At 37.1% G+C, this 15,148-nt stretch overlaps 1 protein-coding gene across 5 annotated transcripts in view; it reads left to right on the plus strand.

Moving 5' to 3' along the window:
- Nucleotides 1-15,148, plus strand: part of LOC141453639 (forkhead box protein J1-B-like) — a 55,677-nt gene that overhangs the window by 25,036 nt on the left and 15,493 nt on the right. For 4 of the 5 annotated variants that reach the window (XM_074127096.1, XM_074127095.1, XM_074127094.1 and 1 more), the window contains 2 exons: nucleotides 13,936-14,033; nucleotides 14,528-14,624. In XM_074127096.1, coding sequence (XP_073983197.1) covers nucleotides 13,941-14,033; nucleotides 14,528-14,624 — 190 coding nt within the window. In that variant the 5' untranslated portion in view covers nucleotides 13,936-13,940. Of the gene's footprint in view, nucleotides 1-2,961; nucleotides 3,315-13,935; nucleotides 14,034-14,527; nucleotides 14,625-15,148 lie in introns of those variants that run through there. The other variant, XM_074127097.1, reaches the window with a different exon arrangement.

Genomic DNA, 15,148 nt, shown 5'->3' on the forward strand with positions numbered 1-15,148 from the left:
TTTCTCAAGCTCCGAGCGCCAATAACCTAAGATGTTGATGCACTTTAAATCATTAAAAAAAAATCAAAAATGAGAGAAACGTAGTGTCCAATAGTAAATGGCTGCAATTTAACACCGATGGCTGATGCGTCTGTTGGTGTTCGCTTAGGGCGAATAGGCGAAACTGGTGCAAAACTTATGAGGGAAAATGGTTTGCAGTCAATACATCCCAGCCTAAAACGAAAATGGTTCTTTTTCTGATTAACGTAGAGTCATTCAATTCTTAACTACCTTTATCTACAAAACTAAGAGTTTTGAAGATTTCTTCTAGAAAGCCGATGATGGCTTGATAAATGAAGGTAAATGGAGAAACAAAACCTGGTGACTACGGGTTCGTAGCGATGAACAGACTCACCTGGCTAATCTGAAGTGCCACAGGAATGAGGTGAAAATGGAAATTACTAATTTATAACGATGTAGACCCCCCATATTACAGTCTGCATGTTTGGCGGCTGTGGACTGCTTTCCAGCTTAATTCTCATACCTATATCCACTAACCTTCTGCTTTAGAGCACTTATCTTCCGAATTGGTTAAAATAATGCAAGAAAATTTAATCTTGAACCCTTTTGGGAAATGTAATCGCGGATGTCCCAAAAAGGAAACCCAATTTCCCACTCTAGAACAATAAATATTTATTATTTGCTGGTTTTCACAAATTTATAGTGCAGCCACCCTCTCTTATTTTCTTAATTTCTCAAACAGTGCGGGCGGGGGAGCTCTTGGGAATTTTGTAAACATACTCGTACATTTGGGCTCCTTACTTTGGGAGGGAGCTGTAAATTAATTTGTGCCCAACTTGTTGAGATAAAATGCCGAGGACTAGGCGTAGATAAATGGTTGAGTGGTAGTTCGGGTGTTGTCGCCCAGTGTAGGCGTGTCTCATCTTCCCACAATATCTCAAAAAGAAAAACCTTAAGGAACCTCCTACTATTTTACTGAAGTGCACGGTAGTACCACCTGTTAGATTTAGTTTGCAAAAATACCGGGTTTGAAGCAATTCTCTTTTCATCCTCAAATTCCCGTCACCTCCCACTTTGTAATTCATATTATGTAAAAAGTATTTAAATACTGAAGCTGCGATTGCGGTGGGGAACATAACTTAATCCCTTTTCTGAATTTTGACATCATTTCCGGCTTCCTAGTTTTACTCTCTCTCTCTCTCTCTCTCTCTCTGCCCTCTTTCTCGCGGCCCTAATTTCCTCTTTAATCGCCGTGTGGGAAGAAGCGTCTTTAGACTCGGGGTGGATATGTGATGAGCCTGTGCACACTTTTTTGTTCGACGGTTGGATGTCGCACGATTCGTAGGTTGGTATTTGGGTAAATAGCCTCTACAATCTCTTTTAAATTCTGCTGCCCTTATTTCTTCAATTTGTAATAAATAACAATAATAAACTTTATCAGAAACGTTTCGAACCTGATTCATCATTAATCTTTCATTTTTAATTTCTTACTTTCAAATCCATTTTTTTATATTTTCTTTTAATGTGCCCAAAACCTCCGCTCGGCATGATCAAAGCTCGGATTTCAAAATATCTAAAAAATTGGTCAGCCTCATTCATCTATATCACAGCAAAATTTTTTACGATTAAATCGGACTCATAATCCTTGACCTAAAGTGCACCTGAAGTTGATATGTCTTAGGCCGCCGTGCTGGTAGATCATGCTTACCTCATTTATTGGCAATGCCAAGCTGTTCCACTTCAAAAGAAGGGGGGAGTGCTTCGATAAGTTTGACTGCCGCCTGATCTGGTACTCAGCATGAATACCGTTAACTCGGATAACCAAGATGGTTATGCAGAAATAGTAGAGGAAATTTGGATAACTGCGGAAGCAAAGTGTGGACTCTGCGAGTGAAACCTGAGTTGGCGGTAAAAATAGACAGCTCCTAACTGCCAGTACAATGCCCCGCCCTCATCATTCCGTCACAGCTTCATCTACTCCCCCTCACACCATCAACCAGATTTGTGAATGTTTAATTATTGTCGTTCTAGTATGCGTGACCGTGTCAAAATGTTGACATTGAGTTTTCATATTATGTGTCCACTTAGAGATCCAGGAGTCCAAAAAAATGTTTTTTAGAAAATGTGTATTGGTAACACTGGCTCCAAAACAAATACTTATAATTAACTCCTTGGAACTCCAGACTTGACAATTTGCTTGAGCGTATGGTAGTTATTATTTTCATTACTGTTTCTCATAATGTCCTTTATTTGAAGCATTTACAACCTTATACTGAAGGGAAGGGCCACTAGCATAGGTTTCGAAACGTTGTCAGGCTGATGTTCTGTCTTGTAGTTCAAGCCGTAGGCAGTCCTGTCTTTGAAGTTCTCATGCATTGCAGCAGATTGCAATGACATTTCGCACAACTTAGCAAATCGGCTTGAGTTTCGCTACTTATACCTAGATATTCGTGAATCGATGTGCACATCAGAACCCTGAACAATCTTAATCAAATTTTATTTAGATACAATAAAGGCATATGAAGCCTCGGTTGTTCTGATTTATCATGCAGTTGTAAAACCGTGGGGTTGTCATTTCGACATTGTGTAATGTATAGTTTTGTTACTTTGATTTTACTGGGAATGTTCCTGTCGACATAGTTCTGAGCAGGAATGAATAAAGGCTTCACTTTGAGCAATATTTCAGCGCAGCGATTTCACAAACTGTACAATTCTAGCAGAAAGTAAAATGGTTAAAAAGTTCCGAGTTTGAAGATAATGATCAGTTATCACCTTGAGGACAGCAGCCATGAAAAAGTCGTGTGAGTGTTCACTTCTAATTTTTAAAATGGAATTATGATTTTTGGGGGAGCGTCTCATCAAATCGGCTTTATTAGGAGTTGGTTTCCAAGACAACGGCATCTCACGTGACTGGCGGTGACGTAGCGCCCCCACTCTGGCCGACAATCTGAGCACGGCTCTCTCTGCACTAACCGACAGTGTGAGTTGTGAGTTCGACGCTAGTGAACCGTTTGTTGTTGAGCGCGCCAGTGCGTTTTATTTTGCATCAACAGCTCCAATAGTAATCTCTACCCCCTCCTGATGTGTTGTTCCGCATACCATGTGTTAATGTGCAGTTAATTATTGTTGTTAATTGCTTTACTTTCTGAAAACGGGAGTGCCCTAGAAAAAAAAAGTGCTAATTTAGAATAATAGTGGAATATTTCCATAGTTTTTGGTCGCTTTCACCAAATTATCACCTATGTGGATCTTGACGTCACAGTTGGAAATTCGTGTCGCTCCAGCAACACGTGCATGATGCCCCAAAATATGATGTAAGTATAAGGGACAGTCCAGAATTGAGTTTCTGTCTGTATGAACAACCCGCCCAGTTTGTTTGGCCTCTTTTCATTTGAAAACAAACATGTTTTCTACCAATTATCAGCTTTTACGCAATATCTCAAAGTCTAATATAAGTGTTACACTGTTGCCATATTGGCAATCATGGTGCTGAATGTGTCTTTTCCTTTACACTAACCTGTTGCTTTTTCCCGGCTAGTAACAGTGTAGTATTACGATGGGCAATATTTGGGTCTCATCTCCGTACTGAGATTTTAAATAGTATTTTATAAAATCTAATTTACGCATCATTTTGGATTTATTTCTCCCAGTGATTCTCACAAATCTAAAGAGGAGTATTGCGATCACGTCAAGTTTTCTGTTTTCGATTTCACCCGGAAATACGTTTTGAGTTGAATCCCCCCCCCCCAAAAATATGGCGCATTCATTATAAATTGATCCCGTTAAGTGATTCTTGCCGAGGTGGATTCTTTGAGCTCGGAATGATTGCAAAACTGTAACCTTCGTTAACGATATCAGGTGATAGAACCGTGCTTCTTATTGAAGTGGCGCATTGGAGAGAAATCTTTCCACCCTCTGTCATAGATTTGCAGCTAATAGAAATTTTCAAGGAAAATTGTTGGAATAAGAGTTGTAGTTTTACTTAAATGGAGCAAGTTATTAATGATCGTTGCATGCATTTTCGAGAGAATATAGAAAGAAAAGAATCTTTCAATAAAGTGATTGGCTCTCGTGGTCCCCTTGTTTCATTCGCGTATCCTGATTGGACCCAATCCAACATTCTATTTCGTAAACGTACTCACCTCCATGGGTCTCACTTTAAGGTAGCCAACAAAATCCCTTAGTTAATGGAAATGGCAGTTTACATTTTTTAATTTTTTAGATATCTCTGTACTTTATATAACTGTTGCATACTGGTCTACGACTTTTCTTTGCAGTAATAACTAGGAAAATTCGAATAGGAGCATTTCTGGTGGAATAGATGGTGAAAGTGTGATCCATAATATCGTTTTTGTAATATTAAGAAGTTTAATTAGGTATTAAAATTCCGAGTCAAAGAAAAGCATTTTTATTCTAAATTTCCCGATTTTTTCAAAATTTTGTCAAGTTGAGCTCTTTAAACTGCCAGCATTAGGTACATGCACGCCTCTAACCACTCGGCTAACCTAGCTTTAAATCAGGGATGGCGGACCCACAGGCCGCGTGTGACTTGCCTTGAATAATATTTTGGCCTGCGAGATTCATCCTAATTTTCCCTATTTTATTTTGAGCAATATTTCCATTTTTAGTGTACTGTAACAAATAAATATAATACTGTTTTTGTTTCATTACGTTGTTTCTGTTTTTATACGTATTTCAAAGTTGTTGTAGTAGGTCCTTTCTAATAGATGTACATATAATTTCATGAGTGGCCCGCAGACTCATGACGATTTCCAAAGTGGTCCACAAGATCATTTGTGTTGCTCACCCCTGCTTTAAATACTCTTGACATTAGCTATTAGTTTTGCAACAGCGAGCTTGCGAAAAAACAGCCAACAAAAAGTTTTCCTCTCTAATCAATCGATTTTCAGTTTTATTATTTTCTGCCTAAGTCAATCGTAACAACTCTCTTAATGTAAGGTATACCAACTGCTGACTATATTTTTATAAACATTTATTTTCATTAAAAACAATTTAATTAATAGCACATTGAGATAATGGTGAGAGCAGGCCTTCCTGCAAATTTCACTGCAATGTGCGTTCTCATCAACTGCACAATCTTAATAGAACTGTAACCAGAATTCCTAATTTGAATAAAATCAGTTGACCGGAAATTTCACTTTGTTGAAATTATTTTTAGCTTAAGAAGGAAACAACAACCAGTGTTCCGGAACAAAAAAAATGTCCACAGGCTAACTTGATATTGATGCAGTGTTTCTTTTATTTATTTTATTGATGAAAACCAAATTGAAATTGGGGCAAATTTTAGTCGGTTTCATTTACTGGCGATCTTATTAAACTTGGCTGCCCTCCCCAGATTAGGCCGCAGCCAAGAGTTTGTTGGACGCTGGGCAAGTTCTTACAAATTATTCTAAAAATGACTGGAGTGAGACGTTATGTCAATTTTTTTCTCTCCTTAGTCCTACAGGTTCCAATGGACAGATTCACTTGAAATTTAGTTCTGCAGCGGTTTAGCTCGACCGTTTAGCGGTTTAACTGGCTGAGAATTGTGGGGGAACTGCACTTCTAATAGAAGCTTCTCCCGAAGCTAGGACTCGTCCACAGATTCCTGGAGTGTGAAGCATCTAGTTCATTTCTTACGTCATATCCTCTTGTCTTCAGATCAGCGGAACTTCAAACACACGATTTTTTCTGTGAAATTTCACGAAAGTGAAACTTCCGCCAAGTCGATTTTTTAAAATTTGGAATTTCGGTTCCATGTTTAAAAGATATAATTCTTACATTTTACCCAAATAAAAGGGGGGCGTTTTGAAGTTACGGTGGGCACGCACACGCGCCCAGATGAAATGGTTCTACTTTTCCGCATGCAGAGGAGCTCACATCCACCATTTCCTGTGAAACTCCTCTGCGGAAATACTTTCTTCTTGCGAGAAGTTTGAGAAGTTGGAAAGAAAGTTCTAATTTAAACTTATTATTTAAACTTCAGCCTAGTTGGAACAGAAATCAGTTTAAAGCTGATCCAGGTGCCAAAATGAGTGCAGTTGCAGTTACCCCCAGTGCAGGTGTACACCCCACTTCTCACGACTGTCTAAAGATTTTCTAAGAAAAAGCATTGTGTGCTGCCAGATGTTCTCAGGTGACAACCCACCTGGAGCTTGGACCGCCTTCCCATGACTACCATCTCATTTACTAGAAAATAATCGCCACCACAAATATTTCGCATTGAGTTACTGGACAAGATGATACAAAAAGAAAACCTTTGGACAAAGAGTACTGAACGCGTCGTATACTCTGTTCGAGACATCTCTAGCGGCGGGGGCTTCACTAATACTAATGAAGAACATGTTGAAGCATCAATGCCAGGTTTATGCTATCGTGGACATCTGCCAAGCATGGCACAGAGGACCAATTACTTATTTATGCTGTCCATATCATTCATTTAAAAAACCGTGAATGGATGAAAAACACTGAAATCATGCAAATCAAAGAATTAATTTTTTTTTATTTCATTCAGAAAAATTGAAACCTAATGGAATGTGGATAGACTATGAACTACTTGAAAGAATATATCAACCTAATTAATCTAGAATATCAATTTAATACCTAATACAAGAATAACAACCAAATACCTAGCAATAGAATAACAATTCTACTTCCGTCCTTGTCTCCAGTTAGGTGCATCACGACACATTTGAAGCAAATAATCTTAATCAGTTTTACCGAGCAAACAGATGTCTACTTATACTAAGGTGACTAGTGCAGCAACTATTGGACTACTGGCCACTTTTCAGAACGTTTACTTTTATAAAATGTCTAATTATGTTTCTAAACCGTGGCATGAACTGAGTCGGAAGTGGGATTAGAGAAAAACTAAAGAGAAAAAGTACAACAAAGTTGTCTGAGTACAAAACTAGTTGACAAATTATAATTTCCTTGGATTAGCTCAATTGATAGTTCAAAGTGAGGAAGTTTAAATAATTAACCAAATTTAAGGCTTTAAGACTTTTCAGAAATTATCGTCTAAACAAATCACATCAGGTCTGCGACAGAACTCTTGCGATCTATTGGAACAGTTTTTTGTTCCACGAAAGAGTTACCCGCCTGGGAAGCTACTGTGGAGATAATAATTCCAAAGAAACTATTAAATATTTACAAGGTCGTAATACCGACTTTGAAAGCATTATATATCAAACATAACATGTATTGAGAATCTAGCGCTAACAATCAAAGGGCAAGTAAAACCTAGCAACAACCTTAATTAAAATTACTACTTCGAACGATTGGGACTTAGGTTTTCAACTAGTGGAATTTGTTATGAGGTAGAACATCTATCAGGCTCTAATAGTAATGTCCCCTTTAGTCGCTTATTATTTCAATGACTTAAAGGTAGAGAATAGGGTACTGAACAAATTCTGTCTTGGATAATGTTCGAGCGAAAGTATCGAATAAGAGTTAGCAGCGACGTAAGTATTCGAAAATATAACAAGAGATATAATACGGGGTTGACCTCCACAGCGCTCACCTCCGAAATCGGTGAAACTAACAAGGGCAACACTCCGGTTAAATGAGAAATTACTGCCCTAGGTCAGAGTACCATAGTGTATTTAAAAAAAAATTGTTGGCTGACAGATACCTTATATCGTACGCTGGCAGATGTGTAATGAAAGATTGAGTCTGTTATCGGCTTACAACAAATCCTTGCTGCGCCTCCTAAATGTGAAGCTATAAAAAAATCAAGTCTAATTGTCTTTTAAGACTTATGGTCCAATTAAGTGCAAGATATTCAGACGAGATTTCTAAGCCTCATAACTGGCTTTACAATTAGATTGTCTTCAACCAGTCAGTTTTTAAAAATATTTTCCACGATCATGAGAACCATTTTGAGAAAGTCGTGCACAGCTGGAAAAACCTCAACTGCACTTCTTATAAAACTTGTCGTCAAGATCGCTACTGTTGCTGTTCGGCAGGTACGGTTCATTTTAGGAAGAAATGATTGATTTCTAAGGGCTCGTGGTATGAAATTAGTGGCCCTACTTCTGCCAGCTGTCAGATGTCTGCCAAAACTGTTGCGAAAATAGTTATTGTAGGAGAAATGGCATTGTCTGAGCTAGGTCCAGTAGGGCGTCTGCATGTCACTTCCTCATTCCTCAGTCAGCTGATCTGGGGCAGCCAACTTTTAGCTGCCAAAGTATTTTTGCTTTGTAATTTCCTCTGAGGTTTAATTAGGACGAGGAAATACTGAACACAAATAACTCATGACTACTCTCACGACTCAATTCTAACTCTATACTTTCTGCAAAACTCTAATTCCGGAACGTATTTTATTACGCTCATATTGTTCACTTATCCGTACAGATAATTGAAATTGACATTTTAGACTGAAGACTTTCTCATCAGCTGCCTTAAAACTAATTTCTAGAAAAGCGTTTCAAATTTAGTTAAATATTTAAGTTTAATGCTTTAGGATTAGCGAGTGATAGAAATACGATTGGGTTAAAGCTTCTAAATTGGCTTTACACCAGGTGAATACAAGGCAAAAAAAAGTTTTCTAAATTTCCGATGCATTTATGTCAAACCTGGTATTATTATTATAATTATTTTTATTATCATTCTTTGTAGGATCTGATTCAGGCCATCATCCCGCAAAAACTAAACCTGACGTTTAAATTCGGTAGAAGTGGCTTCACACCTTATCTATTCTCGGCCTCCAAGCTGTACGAACGGAGCACTAGTCTACCCGGCAACAATAAACATAATTCAAATAAATAGAGTTCATGATCACAGTTGGCTTTACTGAGGAGCAGTTTTTTTTTTTTTTTTTTTTAACCTAGTGGTTATTATGCCCTTTTATAAGGTTTTTATGCCCTTTTGTAAGGTTATTACAACCTTTTACTAACACAACCACTCTTACGGAACCCCATACTTAAAGCTATGTACTTAAAGATAAGACTGTAAAATGTTAATTTAGGAGATAAATCTATGGCATTTTTCAATTTACTAGCGGAAATAATGATAAAAATTGTTTTTAGAAAACACGCATAAATTCCCCATCATAGAAAGGATAAGGGGGAGCTTTTGACTTTGATTTACTCCTCCCTAATATATGAAGGAAAACGGAAATTCTACTTCACTTAATTGTTCAATTTTCATAATAACTTTAAATTATCATCTCTGTATTCACTAATACAAAGATATTCATTAATAAAAAAAAATCCGCGTTAATACAAGGAGAAAATAATGCTGTAATGATTTGTTTTGCTTAAAGCTTGTCAGGAATTAAGGCACATTGTTTCTGTCCGGACAAGTAACAGATTATCTCATCAAGATTGACTGAACAACTTGATCATTGTTACACTCAAGACTGTAGCACGGTAAATGGAATAGACATGAGGTAGGTGCCTTATTGCTCTTAAAACTTACCGAAAATAATTTTTAGGGAAACGGTAGCCTTTGGAATATGTCTTAACCGTTCGGGCTTTCTGTATAATTCCAAATTATTTTTGAAAACACAACCCAACTTTGTAAAACTAACATTTAGATCTAGGAAACTATCGCCAGCAAAGTTTTCTATTTTCTTGTCGAAAAATATTTTGGTTGCTGAGTCCCTCGGACCACAGCCGGAAACTACTCTTCTGGTTATCTTCCATTTCGTAATTCAGGAAATACATTTATTTTTATTAATTCTATATTTGCGGGAGCATGATTCACTGAAAAAACACTTTGATTTTTGCCAAAAAAACTTTCAAATATAACTTAACAAAAATTTATTTGGTTTTTGCCAAGTTTAAAGGATATCATTCTACCTTTATTGAAAAAAAAAATAGGAAAACTGTAAAATCCACTTTTATAGTGGCCTGTGTTTGACCAAAACCAGTTTTCGGTAGGAGTGGTAGTGGCATCAGAAAGAAAGAGAAACAGTTTGAGTGGAGAAACAAGAAGACTATCCTGCTGCCATGGGCTAAAAGCTCAGTCTAGTCGCCTGGACAAAGTCCAAGTCACCTGCCTTTTAGACCTTTCTAATATTCAGCTTGGTCTGCCTAGTCTTATGCTCTCTCCTCAAAACCCTCCAGCGTTTGGGATCATTTAGATACATACATATATATATTTCTAAAGTGGGCAAACTCCCCTCCTAAATTGTGTAAGTGACCCCCAAAAACCATATTTATACAAAATTTTAAATCGAATGACAATTCATTCATGAAAATATGTTCATGCATTGATCATTGTAACGATTGTAATAGTACTTCCCTATAGTAGGTGTAAGAGCATGATGGACTTTAATGTTACAGAGGGAAGCTCCAACCCCTTCTCCAAGCCATATTTTATCGAAATCGGGCCTAGATTTACAGAGATATGAGGAATAATTTTTAAAAAAGGGGCTTGACTTATGAAGGGCTAACTTCTCTCCAGTAGCATGCAGTACGTCGAGACCCCCCCCCCCCAAATCGAATGGTGCCTCATTCATAAAAATCGTTTTACGCGTTTAGGCGCTACGTTGTTTACAATAAAGGTTACAAGAAGCAGAATTTTGGAAAATGCCGTTTTTCTCAAAACTAACTAATCTAAGAAAAAAAGAATGAACAGCGATAAATAGACAGAAAGATGATTACAATTGGGAACAATTACGTCAGATCGGAATTGATTACTTATCTAGTATTTATGTTGGAGATTCCTTGATGTGAACAGGGTCAAGCTTGGTTGGACGCGCAGTGTTAGATTTTTGATTGTATCGAGTTCACTTGTGCGAGAGTTCACGTAATCTGTCAGACCATCTTCCATTCATAAACCGAACTAATTTTGTTCATTTGAGGCGTATATTTTCAGCAAATTATTTTTATTTCTTGTACCCTTCCGCAACTTAACAGCTAAATACCCAATTTTCTAAATTCAGTTTTGATCAGAAATTCATGACGAAGTCCTCTAAAGTCGAAGAAAATTTCTTTTTTTGAACAAATCATCTCAATAATTCAAAATGGAGAGAAATTGAAAATCACCCCTGCCATTGAGTTACGCCAATGTGGTGGACAACACAGTTTACAGAAACATTAAATTGCTCAATGATTTTTTTTCTGTTAGCGTGAGCTTGCCAAATACATTGTTAGTGAACCTATTGAACCTCAAAATTGTTAAAAACGAAATTTCGAAAATTTGTCAATAATGCTAAAACCGTGGAAAATGGGCTCTAGTTAACTGAAGTCGGCGTATGTCATTGGAACGCTGCTTGCAGTTTATCAAGTCTTGATTAGCTTACTACTGGGATCAAGTGCCCTCCAGGACAGACTGTTCCACATAAAGATGCAAAGTAGGACTCCCTAGCAATGTAAGAAGCAATTTAAAGGAGAACACTTTTCCAATATTGTTATTTGCACGATACGTGTTGCTTTACTCTCCCCGCTTAATAGACTTTGAAACTACTTCTCTCCTCAGAATGCGCTAAAACCAAGTTTTCTTGTTAGATTATTCAAATAAAAGTTATAGATTTAGTTAAGAATCTTAGAGACAATCGTTCGAATCATTTTTGAAAAGGTCAGGGAATAGAAAAAATTCCTTCAGGGAAGTGATTCTTTCCACCAGCGAGTTTATTCACCACTCACCCACGTACAACTTTCTGTAAACTACATTTTGAACTCGTTTTACTCCAAAACAAATAATCTGAATCTCACATTTCGAAAATATGGCATGAATATCAGTTCACCAAAAGTGCGATTTATAAAAAATGGTTTTTCGAGGGGTTTGTAATTAATTAGGAAGTTCAGCTCTCAACTTTAGCACAGCGTTTGTTTCTGCATTGCCATTTTGTTAGTGCTATTTACATTCACTTACCTAGAAGTATTTTGATCAAATATGTCTCGAGTCATATTTGGGAAATTAGGTTTGTCGCTGTAGGTGTCCCATGAGTGTGTAACGAGATCCCACGACAGTGTGGGATGCCGCTCAGGAGGTCATGTTTGAAAAAAAATTCCTCTACTAGAATTTCAGGATTTATCAATTATTTGAAATTTTCTCGATAATGGTTTCTAGGAATTTTTTAACTGAGAGTGAGTCCTCTTGTGCGACATTTCTATGTAATGCTTGATCTTACAAACTTTTCAATGTTAGTATGAATTAAATGTTTTTTAGTTACAGTTTGATGAAAATGAAAAAAATTGTAATTAGGAAAAGACCTGTGAGTTTTCTTTCTGATTTTTCCAGATTAAAGCTACCTAACTTGTAATCTTGTGAAAACTGTCTGGAAGATATGAAAGACGTCGTTGGCTTTAGGAACAATATGGACTTCAATGAGGACGTTTTTGGCAGCTAGTAGAGCAATCTAGCGGCCGGCTTCTCAGTTACACTTGACCTGATTATTTCCGCCAACATGTGCACACGTGGCTGCAGTGTTGACTAACACCTAATTTAACTAACACCCGATCTGCATCATAACCACTTTGAAAACAAACAGTCCCTCGTCATCTAATTGTTATACCTATTGCACACTGTTTACAAGTTAGTTAATTCTTTAAAAGAAATATCTAAAAGCACCATGGAGGACAATTGCATAAAGTCTGATAGGTGTTTTTCTCAGTTTCAAGTGGCTCTCATCATAAGAAGCAAATAGAATATTTGAGCTCGGTGTGATTTTTTTAACTACTCTAATAAGCCAATCATTTCATTTATTTCACAAACGGAGTGAAAAAAGCCAAAATGAAGGAGAGAATCTTGAAGTTTACAGAAAGTTCAGGCTTGGTATTTCATTTGTGTAAAACAGGGAACCCAATCTTAGCAACGAGCACACCTCTGCCTCAAATAGTACTTTTCAGGAGCATTCACATGATTAGTTTGAACTGCTTTGGTTAATCGGACTTTATGACCACTTCAGAAGATGGTGGAAAATGAAAACAAATAAGATAATAAAAATAAAATCCTATATCTTAGCTATAACGAATCATAGTTTTATTCTGTAGAGTATTGTAATTTCGTGAGAAATAAGAAATATTATTTTCATAAAAAATGAAGCAGATGTTTCATTGCTTCTATTTCTGATACTGGGAAGTTCCCACGAATAAGTTTGCGCAATATATCAGCTAAATCGCCTACCGCCTCAATAAAGATTGGATCGCCTCGAAGATTGCCTTTCCGCTTTCGATTAAGAGGTCGCTGCTCGCCTTGATAAATCGCGTACTATGTGACGGAGCCTTGAAACGGTAATTCATAGAATTATTTTCTGCTTTGCTATTGTAAAATATTTTAATTGAAGAGATAGACGTGAACCAAATTACTTGGGCTCTGAACAAAACGAAGCAAGATATTGAATCGCAAAATTTTCCATTACGAAGCGAGATATTGGAACTCGTATTTTGGGTGCCGTTTGATATTTCACACCTTACATCAGTGAAATTTTATCCAAGTAAAGAGTTGAGAATAGTCACTCCTCCTCTAGCCTGCTTCAGATGATCTTTGCGGAGTCCTCTTTGTTTACCACTCAGCAAGAAGAGTGAAGAGGTGATAATGATATTAATCTTGGCTGTGGAGCAAGTCTTCGAACAGTTTTTGTTCCTTAAATCTGTTTCCGGTAAGCCACAAGGATTTGGCAATTGTTGATTTAGAATTAGTTGTTGAGTAAATAGTTTTTAGTTTCTCATTCTTTAGATTAGCTAGCGGGATATTATGTTTCAAATTTAAATCTGTTTAGGGAGCTTCAAATTCCATCGTCAAGTTTCTTCTATATTACTTTTAACTTTAACACCAAAGTTAAGATTATCCAATGTCATCAGTGTTTTTAAAATTCTTAAGTCATTAAAATACGTGTGCCCCTATGCAACTTTGCAAAAAATTTCAAATTTTTAGTCGAAAGTTGCCACTGATGATAGAAGACACATATAACTCAAATCAATCTCAAAGTAGTTATCAAAATATATAGCAAACGACGCTAATAAGGTGTTGTCATTGTTGCAGGTGAAATGGCTCCAGAACGAGGAGAAGGTCCGGGGGAGGAGACAGGAGTGGCGCCGGCTCAGGATCCCGTCTCACCTCACAACATGCTGCACATCAAGGTAACTTCTCAGATTTACCGCTACTACCTTTGCTTCATGGTCCGCCACAATGTTAAAATAAACTTGGTTTAGCAGCAAATATAACAACAAAAATTCGTAGATGAGTTACAGTTTTTAAAAGGTTGAGTGACGTCCACTGATGTCCACCCTCGTCTTACCAGTCCTCTTCCCGCCACCGCTAAGTTATAAATCCTAATAAAACATTCTCTTGTATATTAGGGCAGCAATGGTCTGGGGAATTGGAGGCACCACTCTGATTTGGCATTTTCTCGAAATACATTGTGTTCGTACACAGTCACAATAACCCTCTCTAGCTCCCTTTCCAGCCGCTCTTACCTCAGATTGTGATGTGTTTTACAATACACAGCCCACTGAGTTTCAAAGTAAATCCTGCTTCTTGAATCAGTTCGTTTAGATCGAACACGTTACATAATTTAAAACTATATTCCCTACATAAATAGTGTAATAATGGACAATTCGGAATGGCATTGCAGGAGGGAGATGGAGCGGTAGAGCCGCCAACTGTGGGACGAGCTGAAGATGACGATCTAACTTCTTTGTCTTGGCTTCAGGATAAGAACCTTCTAAAAGGTAATACATTGTTAAAAATTTAGAAAGTACTCTGCTTGTTACTTCAATAATACTATTCCAGAAGTGACCTAGCGTCCAGCGGATGTCTCAGACTAATGACTCTAACACTCATAAATGCATAGGGCTTGAAGAAAAAGTTAAAGACCTAGCATCCAGCGGATGTCTCAGACTAATGACTCTAACACTCATAAATGCATAGGGCTTGAAGAAAAAGTTAATTTGGGAATCTTCTTGAGTTCGGCAAATTCAAGCCAATCTAATAATTACAAGTTCTCTCTTACATCAAAAACTTGGACACGTTTCTAAGTAGAAACTAACACTATAGAGAGTTGGTTCTGTAGTCATTTCTTACATCTAATTGCTTGCTAATTCATCATATATTACTTCCCTAATTATGCGATATTATTACGTAAAACAATAATATATAAATAAATGTACATGTATATGTAAGGCAGAATTGCAAGGTTTTATAGTTCCACCATCGGCGAATTGGCGAAAACTAATACGTACAAAAAGTATATTTT

Source organism: Rhodnius prolixus, unplaced genomic scaffold, assembly GCF_049639745.1.
Source record: "Rhodnius prolixus isolate KJV_2025 unplaced genomic scaffold, Rpr scaffold_3, whole genome shotgun sequence".
NCBI lineage: Eukaryota > Metazoa > Arthropoda > Insecta > Hemiptera > Reduviidae > Rhodnius > Rhodnius prolixus.